At 52.3% G+C, this 16,812-nt stretch overlaps 2 protein-coding genes across 2 annotated transcripts in view; one reads left to right on the top strand and one right to left on the bottom strand.

Annotated features, from left to right (window-relative positions):
* PPCDC (phosphopantothenoylcysteine decarboxylase) overlaps window positions 1-16,812 on the bottom strand; it is a 357,482-nt gene that overhangs the window by 107,763 nt on the left and 232,907 nt on the right. The gene's annotated exons all lie outside the window — the stretch shown is intronic.
* RPP25 (ribonuclease P/MRP subunit p25) lies at window positions 5,468-8,081 on the top strand. Its single transcript, XM_008015848.3, has one exon. The coding sequence runs from the start codon at window positions 6,813-6,815 to the stop codon at window positions 7,410-7,412; it is 600 nt and encodes a 199-aa protein (XP_008014039.1). The 5' UTR covers window positions 5,468-6,812; the 3' UTR covers window positions 7,413-8,081.

Below are 16,812 nucleotides of genomic sequence, written 5' to 3'. Positions count from 1 at the left end.
GTGCCCTTCATTATGGATAGCCAGGGAGGTCTTGATGATAGCTCGTGGCTTTCTGCCTTGCCTCCCCTTCCTCCTACAATGGTCTAGTGCCATGATTAAGAGCAGACACTGGAGCCAGACCATCTGTCTCTGGATCTGGCTCTACTTTACACATGAAGTGGGTAGCAGCTACCTCATAGTGCTTCTGGTATGTGATGAGTTTGTACATGTAAAGTGCTTAGTATAGTGTCTGGCACACAGTACATGCTAACTAAATGTCAGCTGTAATTGATAATGATTCCTCACTTTATCAGCTCTGTATCTTCCTCCCATGCCGAGGTTCTCAAGCATCCTGATTATTTTGTTTTGATCAATTCCCGTTTTGGAAGGACTTTATCTTCAGAGGACAAAACTGATCCTAAGGAGGGAAGCAATAATGGAGGATTTCGGGCATCACAGCAGGCTCTTGGAAAGTCTTTCAGGAATAGGAGCTCTCCTGGGAACACTAATGTTGCCGAGGTGAGTGGGTGTTTGCTGCACTTGCCTCTAGAGTCTGGAAGGAAGATGGGGTAACTAGTGGCAGCATCCCAGTCTTGGGGAGAATAAGAAGCAGGTCCCATGGATGCTTTTGCCTCTCCTCTCCTTTCCCCTTCCACAGACATGTCCCCTCATTCATTCTAGGCCCCCCTCTCCCACTCAGGACTTGGGTGACTTGGCCTATCTGCTAGGAGAGTAATTGAATTTCATGCAAGATTAATGGTTATTGTCCTCAAATGGCATCACTCACTGGATCTGCACTGCAAACCCCCGTTCCCCATCTGTGGGGCCACAGCCAGCACAAGAGGAAGACTGGCCTGAAGGCAAGAGGCATGGCCAGTGGTAAGGCTCCTTACCACTGGCTCAAGGAGAAAAGCAATACCTAGAACTGAGCCATGGTGAGGAGGTTGGACTGGGGCTGAGATAGAGAGCTGAGAAGGAGAGCTGGAATCAGAGCACTACCCCAGGGCCTGGGACTCAGTCTGATAGAAGAGATGCCTGGCCTGGGCAGAGGCTCTTGTATGGCAGAGCCTTTTCCCTGTGTCCCAGACCACATTCACTTCCAGGCATCATCATCCAGCACTATTACATTTACAAAGAGCTCTGATACCCATAATCCCACTCAATCCTCAGGAGAGCATGTGGGGTGGTAACTGCTCTTATGTCTGTGAAAACAGTCTCAGAAAAGTTGTCAATCCTGCATTCACTGAAACATTTATTAGGTGCTTGCTGTATGCCAGGAAATAAATCTAGCTCGCCTGATTCAAGGCCAGTGTTCTTTCCACGTATTTGCTTCAATATGTTGATTCCTTCTTCCCTCTCCTCCTAAATTTGCCTCCCAAACACTCCCCTTCTGTTGTGATTTCGAAATGCCTACAGTTCTTTGATACCCTTCCCTTCAGAAAATGGAGTCTAAAACCCCTCCCTTTGAATGTAGGCTGGGCTGCCTTCCAATAGAATAAACTGGAAATGATGGCGTACAACTTCAGAGGAGGCTGGCCCATAATAGGCACTGCAGCTTCCTGCTTCTTTTCTCTGTCCCTCTCTCTCTTTGTCTCTCTCTGATCACCTGCTCTAGGGGAAGCCAGCTGCCAGGTCATGATCAGACCAGAGGAGAAACAGAGGTCTCTGACCAACAGACATGTGAAATAAGTTTGGGAGTAGATCCTCCATGTCCAGCTGACATCTTGACTGCAGCCTCATGACAGACCCTGAGCTAGCTGAGACCTCTTTAAGCTGTTCTTGGATTTCTGACCCTCAGAAATTGTGTGATCTCACAATCATAAATGATTGTTTTTGGGTTTTGTTGTTTGTTTGTTTTGAGACAGGGTCTCACTCTGTTACCCAGGTTGGAATGCAGTGGTGCAATCACAGCTTACTGCAGTCTCAACTTCCTGGTCTCTAGCGATCCTCCAGCCTCAGCCTCCCAAAGTGTTGGGATTACAGGTGTGAGCCACTGCACCTGGTCAAATGTTTGCTGTTTTAAGTTGCTGAGCTGTGGGGTAATTTTTATGCAGAACAGATCACCAACACATCTTTCCCACTGTGGAAACACCCTTATCTCCCAAAGCTAACCCCTTTGGGCAGTGTGAGTCATTTAAAAGTTTGTTTTTCTCTTATATTCAGCTAAGATAGTAAAGGGAGTCAGAATTCTGGATTCAAACATCTGTGGTTGCTGCTTTCTAGCTGTGGTACATAGAGCAAGTTATTTAACCTCTCTGGGTCTCAGTTTCACATCTGTCAAACAATGATGATGCCTTCCTGGAAAGGAAGACTGTAGAGATTGAACACATCTGACCCAATGCTGGGCACTCGGTGGGTGCCTGCTAAATCTGAGTTCCCTCTGGCCCTGCTAACTTTCTGATTCCTGACTCTACTCACAAGCTTCCAAGTCCCTGCCCAAAGAGGCTGGGACTAGGATCACAGTTTTAAGAGCGCCTCGCTGGGCATGGTGGCTCACGCCTGTAATCCCAGCACTTTGGGAGGCCGAGACGGGCGGATCACGAGGTCAGGAGATCGAGACCATCCTGGCTAACACGGTGAAACCCCATCTCTACTAAAAATACAAAAATTAGCCAGGCGTGGTGGCGGGCACCTGTAGTCCCAGCTACTCAGGAGGCTGAGGCAGGAGAATGGGTGAACCTGGGAGGCAGAGCTTGCAGTGAATGGAGATCGCGCCACTGCACTCCAGCCTGGGCGACAGAGCCAGACTCCGTCTCAAAAAAAAAAAAAAAAAAAAAAAAAAAAGGGCTCCTCATCCTCCTCCTGCAACAGGAGACAGAGGAGAGGGGCTGTACCAGGGATCCCCCTTCAGTGTGAACATGAGAGATTTGTCCACAGGAAGTAGGGTGTGCTGCTGGAAAGGTCCCAGGGAACCTTAACAGAGATGTATTGGCTAGGCTTGGGCTCTAGCCTAGCTACACCAACACGTCCTCCCACGGTGAAAGGAGTCTAGTTTGCCACTCACCAGGTCACTGTGAGTGAAAATAGCTATTATTTCTGAGGCTTTCCCAATTTCTTTTCCTTTTCACCAGTTTTCTTTCCCCAATCCCTTTAAATTTTTTTAAAATTTATTTTAATCACAAATAATATATGAAAAATAATAACAGCTAACATTCCCTAAGAACTTAGCAGCCAAGGTTCCAAGATGGCTGTGTCTCATAATCACTCTGTGAGGTAGATTACTATAATTAGCCCCATTTTACAGATGACAAAGCCAAGGCAAATGGGTTAAGTAAATTGTCCCAGGTCACACAGAGGCAGAAGGAAGCTAATAGAAGCTGAAGCTTCAGGGTCAGTAGCTCATTTATACAAGCTGCTCCAAGACTCTGTATTTAACTTTGTATTCATATTTAATAGTTCTTTTCTTAAACAAGGTAATGAAAACTTGATGTGGTAACAAGAGGTCAGTGTGTTGTTTTCTTGCAGATATTTTAAAACTACATTTACATGTATAAACACACACGGAAATAAATGCTCCCCTACTGTGTGTATGGCTGGCACCCAGCTCCTTTAACACAACATCTTGACTGATTCCACTTTTCTAACCATTGTGTGGTGTGCACCACTGATGCTCTACTTTATTTACCAGCCTTTCTGAAGTTGAGCCCTCTGCTCCCCTCCTCTGACTCTGGCCGCTCACTGGGGTTCCCACCCTCTTCACAGCTTTTTCTACCTTCGCCATGTCCCCTACGCTGTTTCCCCCCTCATACAGCCCCTTTGCCTGTGTCCTCACTACTTCATGCCCCAATTCCTTCCTGCCTCCCGCGTTTCTCCTCTCTCCTGGCCACCCCGCCCCGTCCTTCACCGCCCACCCTGTTTCCCCCGCTCGCTGCCCGCTCTCTCCCACTCCAGCTTCCTCCGGGCCTGCTACATTACCCTAATTCACAGCACCCCATCCTTCCGCCCTCACTCCCCGCATCTCCCGCCCCCACCCTCCGCGCCCCTCCGCGGCCAGGAGGGAGCGCACAGCCGGCGGGCTGCGACGCGCGCTGACAGTGTAATGAATGGCTTCAGCTGTAATTAGCGACCCCGCGGCTAATCACGATGTACATTTACATTTTAAGTGCTGCAGAGGGAGCGGGGGAAGAGGAGGGGACCGGCAGGAGGGGATGCGGGCCTTTTCGGCGTTCTCCCTTCACCGACTGTGGAGAGCAGTGAATGCGAGTGTTCCACAGCAGTTTAGGAGGGTGGGGGCGGTGGGGTCATAGAGGGCCAACCTGGCCGGACGCAGAACCGCCCTGTCCTCGCCCTACACAAACCCGAAGCTCCCAGGACCCTTCCTCCAAATGACAGAACTCCGCCTAATCCCTTCCAAGTGATCGTGCTGCCCAAGCTTGCATACCCCCGGGGACGGAGAGCTCGCTCCTTCCACAACCAGCCCGTTCCAACGTTACTTCCAGCCTTTCGGGGACTTTTTCTCAGGGCCTGACCTTACACAGCCCTCGGCTCTCCACGCCCCGCTACGCGCTGCGGACAGTCTTTGTATCTTCCCAAGGCTGCTGTGCCTCTAGCCCCCACCGCTGTGTGGGGCCTACGGAGACTGGAGCGAGACCGAAGTCCTGGTTCGGAGCATACCCCGAGGGTTCCTGATTCCACCAGGAGACGGGGAGAGGGTCAGCCATTCACACACTGGGGTGCCAAGGTCCAGGCGCCGCAGCCACTCCCAAGAAGTGGTAAGGGGGTAAACCCCGGTTCTGAACAGCAGGGACCGAGAGTCGCTCCCAAGAAGTGGTAAGGGGGTAAACCCTAGTTTTGAACAGCAGGGACTGAGAGCTGCTGCTGATGCCCAGGAGGTGAGAACAGCGGGAGGAGACAGAAAATAGTCTGGCAGCCTCATCTCCAACTGAGGCCCAGCAATCCCAGGCACCATCATGCCCCCAGCACTTTTCCGGTTGCCTGCCAGCCCCAGCTCTCTGTGTCCCTCCCTGCCACGCCCCGTCACAGTCCCCTGGCTGGGACCAGATCTGCCGACCTCCCTCAGTCCTGACTGCGTGGGGCCGGTGGAAGGAGGACAGGCGAGGCCCGAGGGCAGTTTTAGGGAGGGTAGGGCCCCTTCTCAGACCCCCTCCCTTCCATCAGTAGTCCTGACAGCCCCAATCTCATCTTTCTCTAATGCTTCTCTCACCGGCAGGAGACCCCGGGCCTCTCCTTCGGTCCCGAGGAGTTTCCGAAGAGAGGCATCCAGTAGCTCTATAATGCCCCCAGGGCTTCAACTCCCCATCTTCCTCCCTTCTTTCTCTCTTTTATTTTTTTAAAGTCTTTCTTTTTCATTTTTGTGGGTACATAATAGGTGTCTATATTTAGAGGGTACATGAGATGTTTTGATACAGGCATGCAATGCATAATAATCACATCATGGAGAATGGGCTTTCCCTCCCTTCTCTTTCTTTTTTATTTTATTTAATTAATTAATTACTTTAATTTTTTTTTTTGAGACATAGTTTTACTCTGTCACCCTGGGTGAAGTGCAGTGGCGTGATCTCGGCTCACTGCAGCCTTCAGCTCCCGGGTTCAGGCGCTTCTCCTGCCTCAGCTTCCTGAGCAGCTGGGATTACAGGCGCGTGCCACCACACCCAGCTGATTTTTGTATGTTTAATGGAGACGGGTTTTCACCATGTTGGCCAGGCTGGTCTCGAACTCCTGACCTCAAGTAATCCGCCCGCCTCGGCCTCTCAAAGTGCTGGGATTACAGGTGTGAGACACCGCGCCCGGCCCCTCCCTTCTCTTTCTTAAAACCTGCGTTCACCCAGCCTCCGTTCGAAAAAAGACCCACTGGATCTCAAGGGGCCAAGGTTGCCTGATCGAATTTCGCCTGGGAGGAAGGGGGTGGCCACGTTGGCATGGCATCGTGCCTGGCTCACCCTAAAGCGCGCAGCCCTAAGAGTGGGCTCTCGGGCATAGGTGGAGCCAGCCTACCGCCTTTTCAGAAGAGGTCTCGCCCGCTTCCTCACGCGCCTCGGGGAACAGCTTGGCCCAAAGCCTCACTCCTCACGTCCCAGGGGTGGACGGGGGTCCGGGAGCCTCGAGTTCTAGACAGGCGTGGCGAGGCTGAAGCCTGGGTCTCCCGCGCCCCGCGAGGACCACGCCGCGACGTAGTCGCCCGAGGGGAGGCGCGGAGTGGAGCCGCAGCCAGCTCCTCCCGCACTCTGCTGACCGCGCACTAGCTGTCCTTGAGGCAAGAATACTTGGGAGCGGAAAAAAGGTGGGGGTGTTCCCCAGCGGGGAGAGGAGGGGCGAGGCCCCAGCAAGCCTTTCGGAAATCTCTCCCTGGGAGGGGACGAGGGGCGGCCTTCAACTGCAACGGGGAAGGGCTAGGATACCGGGTTTGAAGCGGTGTTTGCACCGCAAGCGCAGCTTTTATTTAGGCTGCCGGTTTGTGAGGGTTGGCTCGGAGAGCGCTGATGGCGATTATAGTGGAACTTCACCTTCACCTGCCCATGCGCCCCGCAGCGCGCCCGCTCCCACGCCCGCGTAGCTGAGGACCCGGACTTGCCACGAAAGGCTGGTGAAGCTGGGGCCCGGGCGGGCCGGGCCGGGTCAGGGGAGGGGCCTGGCGGCAGGGGCGGGGCCTCAGCTAAAGGCGCGGGGCACCGGGCGCCGAGAGCGCGGAGTAGAGCGGCGCCCGCTCGAGAGAAGTGGGGCCGAGATCGCGCCGTCCCAGCCAGCCCGCCGGCGTCCGAGCTGCTTCCGCGCCCTTACCCCTGCGGGCCCTTGCAGGGCGAGACCGGCGGCCATGCAGCCCCGGGGTTGAGGCCGCCCCATGGCAAAGCCGGCGGTCCCGGCGACGACGGCGCATGGAGAACTTCCGTAAGGTGCGCTCCGAAGAGGCGCCAGCGGGGGGCGGGGCCGAGGGGGGCGGCCCGGGCTCTGGCCCCTTCGCAGACCTGGCGCCGGGCGCGGTGCACATGCGGGTCAAGGAAGGCAGCAAGATCCGGAACCTGATGGCCTTCGCCACCGCCAGCATGGCGCAGCCAGCCACGCGCGCCATCGTCTTCAGCGGCTGCGGCCGGGCCACCACCAAAACCGTCACGTGCGCCGAGATCCTCAAGCGCCGCCTGGCGGGCCTGCACCAGGTCACGCGGCTGCGCTACCGGAGCGTGCGCGAGGTGTGGCAGAGCCTCCCGCCTGGGCCCACGCAGGGTCAGACGCCTGGCGAGCCGGTCGCTAGTCTCAGCGTACTTAAGAACGTGCCCAGCCTCGCCATCCTACTTTCCAAGGACGCGCTGGATCCGCGACAGCCCGGCTACCAGCCCCCGAACCCCGATCCTGGTCCGTCGTCCCCGCCAACCGCGCCAACGTCCAAGAGGAGCCTAGGGGAACCCGCAGCTGGAGAAGGCTCCGCGAAGCGATCGCAACCCGAGCCAGGGGCTGCGGACGAGGATCAGACGGCCTAAAACTCCGGACTGTGGGCAGGATCTTCCGCCAGCGCCTCCACCCTCAAATGCACCTCCAGCCTTTCACTCCTCGGTCCTCCGGAGCCCACAACCTGGACACAGCTCCTCAAGGCAGGTAGCATGGACCTTAAGGCGACAAGAGAGGGGCCCCAGAAGTGGCAGGAGAGGATCCCCGACGACCTTAGGGAAACTTCGTGTGATGATTGCTGCTTATGCCCGTGTTGCCTGAAGACACGGAACTTCACCTTCACCTTTTCTGGGACCTTCTTTGGGGGAGAATGGTGGACAGTGGGATTCTGGAAACTTGATTGGGACCCCCAAGGGTTAAAGCCACCCAGCATTCACGAAGGGCACCTGGAGTGTGGAAGCCGAGAAGAGTTATTGGAATCACCCCCACCGTTGACAGAGAAGGCAGGGGGTGAGACTTGACTGCTTGAGGGTAGGAGAGTCTGAGATGTGGGGGTCCTATTCCACTCCCCGCCCTGGGACAGTTTTCCTTTCTAGTTTTCCTTCCCCTGCTTCAGAGGAGCATCTCTGAGGGTTCTAGCTCTTTTAACATCCCTTTTCCCCCTGCTGGCCCAGAGGGAGACCCAGGACTGAACTCTCCAGGCCTCCTCCCCTGAGCCCTGCAACTGGAGTCTTGCTTCCAATAAAACAAGCACAAAAATGGCTCTGTCCCCAAATTTTTTTCTAACTACCCACCTGTGCAGAGACAGCTCTGGCCTGGCCCTTTGTGTCTCCCCTCCCCTCCAGCCTTGCGTCCTGATCCTTTGGAGTCTTCAGAGTCAGGCATAGAGACTGGACAGCTTCAAAATGGTGCAAGGCACTTCCCAGTCCCTGGCTTTTTCCTCTCTCCTCCCCCACTCTCCCCTCCCAGGCTGGCCCTGGCCTCAGGGGCTGTGACCCATGGGGGCCCATGCTCCCCTGTACATCACCACTAAGGGAAAGGGAGTGGCACATTGCTTTTCTGGGAGGGAAAGGAGGGAGTGGAAGGAGAGCATGGATGAACTCTCCTGGAGGTCACTGCAAAGGGTGGCAGACCCTGCTGAGGTCCCTGAACCTGCAGCCTCCAGACAGTAAACTGAACCTTACCCAGAAGGCTGGCACAAAGCCCCCAGCTCTGTGAGTAGGATCTCCCCTTCGCTGCCCTCTCTCTGAGAAAGGACAGCACACCCTTGGGAAAAGGGGAGGAGAGAGACTGAGCGCAAATCCACTGCTGGAAATTACTATTCAGCAGAGAAGCGGGGACTTGGGCTGTGAATCACTGCAGGCCTCCTGATAAGCTGCTGCCTCCAGCCCTGCACAGCTGTCTGTTGAGAGATAACAGCCTCATAAGCTTCTCTGCCCAACTCTAAGCCAGCTGGGGGGTGGGGGTGGTGCTGTGTGCTGGAAGAGCTCTGGTGAGTTGGGGGTGGGATACCGCCCCAGGATCTCAGAAGCATATCTCATCCCATGCAACTCAGCAGCACCCCTGGAAAGGGGGAGATGCGGAATAATGTATTTATAAGTCATTTTGCTGGCAGAACCCTGAAATAAATCCTGCTGGTGACAAGAGATACGTTCTGTGGTTGACTGGAGGGGCTCTTTAGGGAGGTTTCCCTCTCCTGCAGTTATCTCTGCTTGAGTTTTGGATCAGTGAGCTTTGTTATCCAGACTTTTTCCCTCGTTGCTCTCCCCAAATTCCTGCTCTTGATGAGTCCCTGGAGAGGGCCAAGGGGTTTGAGTGTGCTTGTCTGACCCTCTCAGGGGTGGCCCAGGAAGCATGGAAAGAATGTAAACTGTCCTGACAAGATGCCCTAGCTTCTCCTGAACTTCAGCATCTAAAGGCAGTGATAAAACTTGGACAAGGTCCTGCATGGTAGAAGCTTAAGGGAGACTGGTCTTGGTTCTAAAAAGGGGCCAACTTTCCAAGACCACTAGTGACTGATTGCTGGGTTACCAGGACTATGAAAGCAGTGCCTGAGGCCGGGCGTGAGGTGGTTCATGCCTGTAATCCTGTAATCCCAGCACTTTGGGAGGCCAGGGCAGGTGAATCATGAGGTCAGGAGTTTGAGACCAACCTGGCCAACATGGTGAAACCCCATCTCTACTCTAAATACAAAAAATTAGCCAGGCGTGGTGGTGGGCACCTAATCCCAGCTATTCAGGAGGCTGAGGCAGGAGAATCACTTGAACCGGGGGGTGGAGGTTGCAGTGAGCTGAGATGGCCCCACTGCACTCCAGCCTGGGCGACAGTGCAATACTCTATCTCAAAAAAAAAAAAAGAAAGCAGGGCCTGCTAGTCTTGTTACGGAGATAAGGCTGCAATGGATTTCTTTTTTTATTTTTATTTTTTGTTGAGACAGAGCCTCACTCTGTCCCGCGGGCTGGAGTGCAGTAGCTCAATCTCAGCTCACTATAAGCTCTGCCTCCTGGGTTCAAGTGATTCTCCTGCCTCAGCCTCCTGAGTAGCTGAGATTACAGGCATGCACCACCACCCTCAGCTAATTTTTGTATTTTTAGTAGAGATGGGGTCTCACCATGTTGGCCAGGCTGGTCTCAAACACCTGACCTTTGGTGATTCACCCACCTAGTGCTGGGATTACAGGTGTGAGCCACCATGCCCGGCCTTTTTATTTATTTATTTATTTAAATTTTTTTTTTTTTTTTTTTTTTTTTTGAGAAGGAATCTCGCTCTGTCACCAGGCTGGAGTGCAGTGGTGCAATCTCAGCTCTCCTGGGTTTAAGCGATTCTCCTGCCTCAGCCTCCGGAGTAGCTGGAATTACAGGTGTGGACTACCATGCCCGGCTAATTTTTTTATTAGTAGAGATGGGATTTCACCATGTTGGCCAGGCTGGTCTCGAACTCCTGAACTCAGGTGATCCACCCGCCTCAGCCTCCCAACGTGCTGGGATTACAAGCGTGAGTCACTGCACCCGACCTCTTTTTATTTTTTTATTTTATTTTGAGACAGTCTCACTCTGTCGCCCAGGCTGGAGTACAGTGGCACAATCTTGGCTCACTACCAACTCTGCCTCCCAGATTCAAGTAATCCTCCTGCCTTAGCCTCCTGAGTAGCTGGGATTACAGGTGTGGGCAACCGTGAGCAGCTAATTTTTGTATTTTTATTAGAGACGGGGTTTCACCATGTTGGCCAGGCTGGTCTTGAACTTCTGGCCTCAAGTGATCCACCTGCCTCAGCCTCCCAAAGTGCTGGGATTACAGGGGTGAGCTACCACCCCCAGCCTGCAGTGTATTTCTCTTGATGAGGTGGAAAAGTTCCCTTCCAGCCCAGAAACCTATCCTGAGGGATAGAGAAGAGAGGAACATGTTTATCCAGCATCAAAGCATTAACCTTCCCCCAAGCAGGTAACGAAACACTTTCTTTTCTGCACCCCCGCGACACCCCAGCAAGTTTGGTTCCGAAGCTTTCAGGAGGTGCGCTGACTCACCAATGGGACCCAGCATGTATGAGCACCTTATCTCTGCCCTGCTGATTTCTGGCCCCACTGACCTAGGAGCAGGCTCCAAAAGAAGGTGACAGATGTTCCTCTACCAGCTCCAAACCACCAAGGCTGAAGTGGGAACCTCAGAAGTCCTGGGATAAAGGGAGGGGCGGCTAGGGGAGCACCTCAGAGACAAGGCCCACTTCAGGAGCCAACTAGTGGCAGAGTGGGAGAGTCCCTCTTGTGAGACCCCATTTTTCCAATAGTGGTCTCTACCCAGGAACTTCCGGGACCCAGCCTGGTGCTTGCCTTGGCCCTGCCTTAGGACACTTCCAGACTAGGAGTGGCAGTGAAGTCTCACACCTAGAAAACTGTTAGTTCACAAAAACAAAATCCATTTGGAAACATAGAAGTATATAATGCAAGGCCCAGAGCTCATGGTCAGATGGGTGGTGGACTTCCACTTGGGCCTTCATTCATTCAGCAAGCGTTCATTGTTGTACCAGGACCCGGTCTAGGAATGGGGTGGGGCTGGGTACAGAATCACAGCATAATCAGACATTGTACCTCAAAGAGGGCCCAGCCTTGGCCAGGCATGGTGACTCACGCCTGTAATCCCAGCACTTTGGGAGGCAGAGACGGGGGGATCACCTGAGGTCAGGAGCTCAAGACCGGCCTGACCAATATGGTGAATACAAAATTAGCCGGGCATGGTGGCGGGCGCCTGTGATCCCAGCTACTTAGGAGGCTGAGGCAGGAGAATTGCTCGAACCCAGGAGGTGGAGGTTGCAGTGAGCTGAGATGCACCATTGCACTCCAGCCTGGGTGACAGGGTGAGACTCCATCTCAAAAAAAAAAAAAAAAAGGGCCTAGTCTAATGGAGAGAAAGACAAATAAGAAATTACAGCACAGTGTGATGATATAAGATGGGAGCTCTGAGAAGGGGCACATACCTTGCCCAGAGGTGCTGATGGAGCTGGTTCTCCAAGGATCAGGAGTTACCCAGCTGACCAAGACTGGACAGGGAGCTCCAGGCAGAGAATAGAGAGCGGGTGCATATGATGCTGAGGCTTCCACAGGTGTCTGATGGATAGAAGAGATGGCAGAGGGTAGCACGTAGAGATGCAGGTAAACTAGAGTGGTAGGTGGGAGCCAGGTCACAGGGAAGTGAGGAAGCCACTGGGAGCCAGGGAGTGCTCTGAGCCCAGGTCTGATTGGTGTTTGAGAAGGATCCTTCTGACACCTTTGTACGTGGGAATGGATCAGAAGGGGTCTGATTAGACCCTAGAGACAATGCAGGGATAAGAGATGAGACAGCGGCAATGTGGAGGGAGATGGGAGCAGATGTGAGAGCTACCCAGGCTAGGCAGGATTTCGCTGCCATTACAGCCAGGAAATGGGAGGGATTCTCCTTGAGCATTAACCCTCCCTGGTCAGGACTTGGTCTGCCTTTCTGGCACCCCAGGGGACATGCTATGTCAGGACCAAACAATGGAGTGATTCTTTTTTGTGGGAGGTGGGGCTCCGCAGCTTCAAATTGGTAAATCTCTAAGAGCTGTTGTCCATTGCCATGAATCTGCCAGAATGTATTCACTGTACTGTTGGGGGCACACCTGGGCCAGACACACACTGCCCCCCACCCCACCCCTTGCCCTTCATCTCCCAAGCTGATTATTCAGTTTTGATCATTGCTATGCCCACACTGACCACTAGGCGATGCTCTAGTCCCTCTATTTCACTGAGATGTTGACACACTCGCAGGTTTGAAACACAAGAGAATGGTAGGTAGAAAGGCAAAGGAAAGGAAGGAAGGGAAGGAGAATGAAGGAAGGGAGGAAAATGCAGCTGCAGGAGGGTCTCCTCGAAGGCATCAAGTTCCTTCCTTTCAGAGCACAGATACTAGTTTGTAAGTGTGCCCTCATTAGTCCTACCTTTTGGCTATTAGTCACCCTACTAACCCATGAGCCCATGATTGACTGGATCCTGCCTGCCTTGCTCCTTGCCCAGCTCCTGGCACATGAGAAGCTCTTAAAGAGTTGTTGATTGAATGGACTTGCTGCTGGTCAGGCACAGTGGGTCATGCCTGTAATCCCAGCATTTTGGGAGGCCAAGGTAGGCACTCTGATCACTTGAGCCCAGCCCAGAAGTTCAAGTCTAGCCCTGGCAAAATAGTGAGACACCATCTCTACAAAAAAAAAAAAAAAAAAAAAAAATTAGTTGGGTGTGGTGGTGTGTGCCTGCAGTTCAGTTACTCAGGAGACTGAGGTGGGAGGATTGCTTGAGTCTGGGAGGTCCAGTCTGCAATAAGCCATGATTACTCCACTGTTTCAAACAAGCAAAAGACTTTCTGAGCCAGGTTTCTGAACTGTTCTCATGTCACATCACAATTCTTAACCATCCAGCCAATGACAAAGCAGCAGTTGCTCACTGCAACTTCCGCCTCCTGGGTTCAAGTCATTCTCCTGCCTCAGCCTCTTGAGTAGCTGGGATGCGTTACCACGCCTGGCCAATTTTTGTATTTTTGAAGAGATGGGGTTTCATCCTGTTGGCCAGGCTGGTCTCGAATTCCTGACCTCAGGTGATCCACCTGCCTCGGCCTCCCAAAGGGCTGGGATTACAGGCGTGAGCCACCGCACCTGGCCCCCTCTGGGTTTTAAGCCACCCAGCCTGTATACTTCATTATGGCAGCTGGGACTCTAATCCAACAAGTGTTCTCACAGCCTTCAGTGGGAATAGGGAAGACGAATGTGGGGTGGTTGCCAAGGCCCCTGTTATCAGAATTTCCAGCCCTGCACAGTGGGAAGGTCTCTGCTTTGCAGTCTTGTGCCAACAAATGTTATGTCTGATGTTGTATGGAAGAGATCATAGGCTTTGGAGGAAGTCAGTATGACTGAGGCTTTGGGCAAGTTAATTCTTCTCTGAGCCTCAGTTTTCTTGTTTGCAAAATAAACCAGATTACTGTGGAGATCAGGGAGATAATACTACCAGGACTCTTAACCTTGGCTCATTGTCAGAATCGCTTTGGACGCTTGTTAAAAATACAGATTACTATCACTTCTCCACCTTTTGGCTAAAATCAAGTTTAAAAATACAGATTACTGGGCGAGCTTGGTGGCTCATACCTGTAATCCCAGCACTTTGGGAGGCCAAGGTGGGTGGATCACTTGAGGTCAGGAGTTCAACCTGGCCAACATGGCGAAAACCTATCATCACTAAAAATACAAAAATTAGCTGGGGCTTAGTGGTGTGGGCCTGTAACCCCAGCTACTCTGGAGGCTGAGGTGGGAGGATTGCTTGAACCCGGGAGGTGAAGGGTGCAGTAGGCTGAGATTGCGCCACTGCACTCCAGTCTAGGTGACAGAACAAGACCATGTCCAAAAAAAAAAAAAAAGGCCAGCACAATGGCTCACACCTATAATGCCAACACTTTGGGAGGCCAAGGCAGGCAGATCACCTGAGGTCAGGAGTTTGAGAGCAGCCTGGCTAACATGACAAAACCCCGTCTCTACTAAAAATACAAAAAAAAAAAAAAAAAAAATTAGCTGGGCATGGTGGCCAGTGCCTGTAGTCCCAACTACTTGGGAGGCTGAGACAGGAGAATCACTTGAACCCGGGAGGCAGAGGTTGCAATGATCTGAGATCATGCCACTGCACTCCAACCTGGGAGACAGAACTATACTCCATCTCAAAAACACAAAAACAAGCCAGGCACAGTGGCTTACGCCTATAATCCCAGAACTTTGGGAGGCCAAAGTGGGCAGATCACTTGAGGTCAGGAGTTTAGAGACCAACCTGGCCGACATGGCGAAACCCTGACTCTACTAAAAATAAAAATTAGCCGGGTGTGGTGGCAACCGCCTGTAGTCCCAGCTACTTGGGAGGTTGAGGCAGGAGAATCATTTGAACCCGGGAGGTGGAGGTTGCAGTGAGCAGAGATTGTGCCACCCCACTCCAGCCTGGGCAACAGAGGGAAACTCCATCTCAAAAACAAAACAAAACAACAACAAAAAAACAAAATGAAACAACAACAACAAAAAAAACAGATTACCTGGGCTAAACTCTAAACCAACAGGATCAGACTCTCCCAGGAGGGACCTGGGAATATACATTGTAGTAAGATCTTCAGCTGATTTTGATGGTTCATTTATAGTGGTAAGATAGGCACAAAATTAAATCCCCTTCTCTTACTTTTCACCTTCAGTGATGGTTTGAACAATGTTTCTGGAGAGAAACACTGTTAAAGAACTGCCACAGGCCGGGCGCGGTGGCTCAAGCCTATAATCCCAGCACTTTGGGAGGCTGAGACGGGTGGATCACGAGGTCAAGAGATCGAGACCATCCTGGCTAACACGGTGAAACCCTGTCTCTACTAAAAAATACAAAAAACTAGCCAGGCGAGGTGGCGGGCGCCTGTAGTCCCAGCTACTCGGGAGGCTGAGGCAGGAGAATGGCGTGAACCTGGGAGGCGGAGCTTGCAGTGAGCTGAGATCCGGCCACTGCACTCCAGCCTGGGCGACAGAGCAAGACTCTGTCTCAAAAAAAAAAAAAAAAAAAAACTGCCACAGCCTGGGGTGGTGGCGCAACCTGTAGTCCCAGCTACTGGGGAGACTGAGGCAGGAGGATCGCTTGAGTCCAGGAGTTCAACACCAGCCTGGGCAAAATAGCCAGACCCAGTGTCTTAAAAAATAAAAAGCAAAACAAAACAAAACTGCCAGGAGCTGCCCACTAGAGGTGGTGCTGGGAAATAGAGCCTCTAGTTCTGGGCTCAGGTAGCTGGAAGGGAAAGGAGGGAGAACATTTTAGGAGAGCAATTAGTGGACTGCAAGCATAAAGCTACCCCACCCTGAGCCCTGGTTCTCAATGGAGATGAAGGAGGAAGGCTCAGCTCAAACAGCTACAAAGACGCATCTTGCTTTGTTAAGTATATATATACACATATATATATACTTAACAAATCCTGATAATGGGCCTTGGCAAACACCCCACATTCGTCTTCCCTATTCCCACTGAAGGCTACGAGAACATCTATTGTATTAGAGTCCTAGCTGCCATAACAAAGTACCACAGGACGGGTGGCTTAAAACCCAGAGGGGGCCTGGCACAGTGGCTAATGCCTGTAATCCCAGCACTTTGGGAGGCCAAGACAGGCGGATCACGAGGTCAGGAGATCAAGACCATCCTGGCTAACACGGTGAAACCCCATCTCTACTAAAAATACAAAAAAAGTAGCTGGGCATGGTGGCAGGAGCCTGTAGTCCCAGCTACTCGGGAGACTGAGGCAGGAGAATGGCATGAACCCGGGAGGCGGAGGTTGCAGTAAGCCGAGATCGCGCCACTGCATTCCAGCTTGGGTGACAGAGTGAGACTCCATCGCAAAAAAAAAAAAAAAAAAAAAAAAAAAAAAGGAGGGCATTAGGATATAGGATACAGACATGTGTTCACATAGAGGAAAGACGATGTGAAAACGGGAAGAAGATGACCATTTATAAGCCACTCACAAGAAACAACTGGGCTGGATGTGGTCCATAATCCCAGCACTTTGGGAGACTGAGGTGGGAGGATTGCTTGAGCCCAGAAGTTCAAGGTTGGCCTAGACAACATAGAGAAACACTGTCTCTACTAAAAATACAAAATTAGCTGGTCATGGTGGCAGGTGCCTGTAATCCCAGCTACTTGGGAGGCTGAGCCAGGAGAATCACTTGAACCCGGGAGGTGGAGGTTGCAGTGAGCCGAGGTTGAGCCATTGCACTCCAGCCTGGGGAAGAAGGGTGAAACTGTATCTCAAAAAAAAAAAAAAGAAAAGAATGACTTGTTCATCAAGGGAGTGGGTTCACCCCCCCTTGCATTCTCTTTGCCATTCCACCATGTGATGCTTTCTGCCATGGGATGATGCAGCAAGAAGGCTCTCACAAGATGCCATTGATATTGGACTTCTCAGCCTCCAGAAATATGAGCCAATAAATTTCTGTTCATT

Source organism: Chlorocebus sabaeus, chromosome 26 (genome assembly GCF_047675955.1).
Source record: "Chlorocebus sabaeus isolate Y175 chromosome 26, mChlSab1.0.hap1, whole genome shotgun sequence".
Classification (NCBI taxonomy): domain Eukaryota; kingdom Metazoa; phylum Chordata; class Mammalia; order Primates; family Cercopithecidae; genus Chlorocebus; species Chlorocebus sabaeus.
The sequence above is the reverse complement of the archived record's forward strand: the minus strand, read 5'-3'. Positions and strand labels throughout refer to the sequence as shown.

Bases quoted from the DNA above. Each gene is read 5' to 3' on its own strand.
- RPP25 (XM_008015848.3), top strand. From the start codon at position 6,813: ATGGAGAACTTCCGTAAGGTGCGCTCCGAAGAGGCGCCAGCGGGGGGC.